This window comes from Volvox carteri (genome assembly GCF_000143455.1).
Source record: "Volvox carteri f. nagariensis unplaced genomic scaffold VOLCAscaffold_126, whole genome shotgun sequence".
NCBI lineage: Eukaryota > Viridiplantae > Chlorophyta > Chlorophyceae > Chlamydomonadales > Volvocaceae > Volvox > Volvox carteri.
This window is the reverse complement of record NW_003307669.1, coordinates 55,515-58,583: the sequence shown is the minus strand read 5'-3', so window position 1 is coordinate 58,583 and position 3,069 is coordinate 55,515. Positions and strand designations below refer to the sequence as shown.

Here is a 3,069-nt window from a genome sequence, read left to right as displayed (position 1 = left end):
CCTCCCCCCTCCCCTCCTCCCCCTCCTCCCCCTCCCCCTTCTCATCCATGATTTACTTGTTGGCTCGTAGACTTCCTTCAGCCTCTGTGCGCGCATACGTACATACATACATTCTGCTACGGGACCCATTCGGATCCTCCATGCTGAGGTACATCTCCTGCACCACTTCCCCCCTCCCTCCCCCCTGGTTTCCCCCCCGCTCCCTAGGGTATCACGGGGGTGAGCGGTACGACAGGCTGGTACCTTCACCTGGATCCGGGGGTTACTCCCGTACTGCAGGTATGTACGGCAACCAACTGCCTGAGGGCTGATGGCTGATGCCGCATGTATGGCAGCTGGGGTTCAGGAAAGTCAGGGTACTGCGCTGAGTTCCATTATTACACGTTACTGGACGTTACTGGACGTTATTGAACGTTACTAAACGTTAACGGACGTTAACGGAAAACGGGACGTATGCGGGCTTGGTTAATTTGTCGTACTCTAGTGAGTACTTAACGTGGTAATTTGGTATCGTGCTGCTACGTGCAATACCCAGTCCACCCCTTTCCTACCCCCTTGCAATGGTTCCTTCACGTCGTACATATGATTCCCACCCACCCCACCCTTCTCCATATACATACATACGCACATACATACATACATACACACATACATACACACATACATACACACATACATACACACAAACGCACCCAACCCCCCTTCTCCCCCCTGCAGGTGTTTATGACCCAGATCCCCCCGGGAGCCAGTTTGGTGTTCGCCACCCGCTACCCCCCAGGTGGGGGGGAGGGGGAGGAGGGGGGGAGGAGGGGCGGTCTCATATCACCCTAAACACATACACAAGCACAAAAAGTTGACCAGTACTTACCTCACCTGCCGTACCCGCAACGTCCGTGGCCATGTGTGCTCCCCCCTGGATGGTTCTATAACTCCCCGATTGCCCCTCGCCACCCATTTGCTTACCCACCCATCAAACCCATATGTGTACATCATCTTCTGACATACATACAAACACACATACGTAAGCACAGAACAGTCGGTTTGGTTTTGACCTGTCTCCAAAAATTAGGACACCTTCACTCATCAAAGCCCCCAACCCTGGCCCTCCACAACCCCAACTGCCAACTGCCAACTCCCCAACTGCTAACTAACCCCTCAGGCACCACCTTCTCCGTGTCCCGGGTGTTTCGTTGGTACCCGGCACTGAGCTCCCCTGTACGGCAGGCCGGCAGCCTGGGGGAGGTGCTGGAGGGGGGCGGGGATCTCTACTGGTTCAGTGGGAAACATATCTACATAAAAATGGTTGACCCGGGTATGTCGCACATGGGGGGTTCGGTAGGGGTGGAACTTGGCTGTGTGTGTATGTATGCATGTAAGTGTGTGGACGGGACCCCCGTGCGAGGGTGCGAGGGAAGGTGTAAGGTGGGCAAGGGAAGGGGTGCCGGGTGTACGGAAACTTGGGTACGGCCTGGTAGCAGCCAGCAGCCGCCAACAGACACCCCAACTGACACCCGCAACCAACAACCAACATCTTACAGCCCCGACTAACACCCTAACAACCCCCAGCTAAAACTCCAACAAATCCCAACCAACACCGTAACCCCACTTTAGAATGGAATATCCAACAATTGACCTTCTTTTGCGTTTAGCATCCCACTGCTCAGGTCATTTCCCCCCCCCACCCCTCCACTCCTCCCCCACCGCGGGGGGGCAGGTGACGCGTCCCGCGACCCGCCCTTCTCCGCCGACGGCGTCACCGTGTGGGGCACCCGGTACTTCAATGCCTGGTACTGGGTGAACACCACCACCATGGGGGGCCAGGTACGGGGGGTAGGAGGGCCAGGTAGGGGGGGGGGCTAGGGGGCCCAGGTAAGGGGGGAAGGTAGGGGGGAAGGTAGCGGGCGCCCAAGTAGGGGGGGGGCTTGTCCTTGAGCTCCCGAAAACCCTAAAACCCTGTTTTAAAACCCTAAACCCTAAACCCTAAAACCCTAAACCCTAAACCCTAAAACCCTAAGTTAATGCAGCCATACAGCCGTACATACGTTCATGCATACCATTAAACATAGGAGAGTCGTTCATACATGCATACATGCCTACACGCACCCACCCACACAGGCTCGTATCAACGACCTCACACCACCATTATCTTATCTTGAGCTTTCTCTAGCTATCTTCATGTCAGTTATATCTTCCGGTGTCCTGCTCAACCCTCAGGACCCGTGGGTCGCTTGTCCCTGGGTGTCGGGCGGAGGGGGCTCCTCAGCCACCCCTGGAGCGCACTTTTGTAGTATGGCCCCCGACCCAGCCTCAGATGTACCGGATGCGCTTCCACTGTCGTACAACAGCTGGGTTGACCCCTTCTGTACGGACATTGCGCCGCCGGGTAAGCGGGATGGGTTCCCCCGGGGGTAGGGGATGGGGGGAAGTCGGAAACAAGTGTGTGTGTGTGTGTTGGTGCCTACGACTACAGGCGAGTGAGCCGATATGAAGAGATGGGGACAACGGGGGGGGGAGGTGGGGGGGAAAGGAGGGGTTGCTTCAAACTTCTTTAGTTCTTACCACATACACAGTCTCTTCACATACACACACACACATACACACACGCGCCCTCCCCCACCAATCCTCCAAACCCGTGGGGCCCCCGCAGGCACCGATCTGCTCAGTTGCCCGCAGGTGGTGGCTCAGGGGCTGTGCGGTACGGCAGGTATTCGCCGACCCACCGACCCGCACGTCCTGCTGATTGGCGGCTACTGCGCCGTCAGCTGCGGGGTGTGCGGTCAGGGGGACCGGGCGTGTGTGGACAAGGTGCCCCCGGGTGAGGGGGGGCGGTGGCGTGTGTATGTGTGTGTGGGGGGGGGAGGGGACTGATACTGCTATGGAGGTGTGGGTGAAGGGGGGGGCTATGCAGGCCTCGGCCGGGTGACATGTATGGGTGTGGGCGGGGGGGAGAGAGGGGGGGTGAGGGGCTAGCTAGGATTGCAGTTAGGAGGAATAAATAAAGTGAAGAGCCTAAGTGGGCTTTGATAGCTCGATGATGTCCTCCCACCTCAGACACTGATGTGCACTACC

General features: G+C 57.4%; 1 protein-coding gene across 1 annotated transcript in view; it reads left to right on the top strand.

The window, feature by feature from the left end:
* Positions 1 to 3,069, top strand: part of VOLCADRAFT_108499 (uncharacterized protein) — a gene marked incomplete at its 5' end in the record, with an annotated part of 15,460 nt that overhangs the window by 11,195 nt on the left and 1,196 nt on the right. The window contains 6 exons of the mRNA XM_002959111.1: positions 208 to 279; positions 718 to 778; positions 1,160 to 1,372; positions 1,715 to 1,821; positions 2,116 to 2,383; positions 2,648 to 2,815. Coding sequence (XP_002959157.1) covers positions 208 to 279; positions 718 to 778; positions 1,160 to 1,372; positions 1,715 to 1,821; positions 2,116 to 2,383; positions 2,648 to 2,815 — 889 coding nt within the window. The remainder of the gene's footprint in view (positions 1 to 207; positions 280 to 717; positions 779 to 1,159; positions 1,373 to 1,714; positions 1,822 to 2,115; positions 2,384 to 2,647; positions 2,816 to 3,069) is intronic.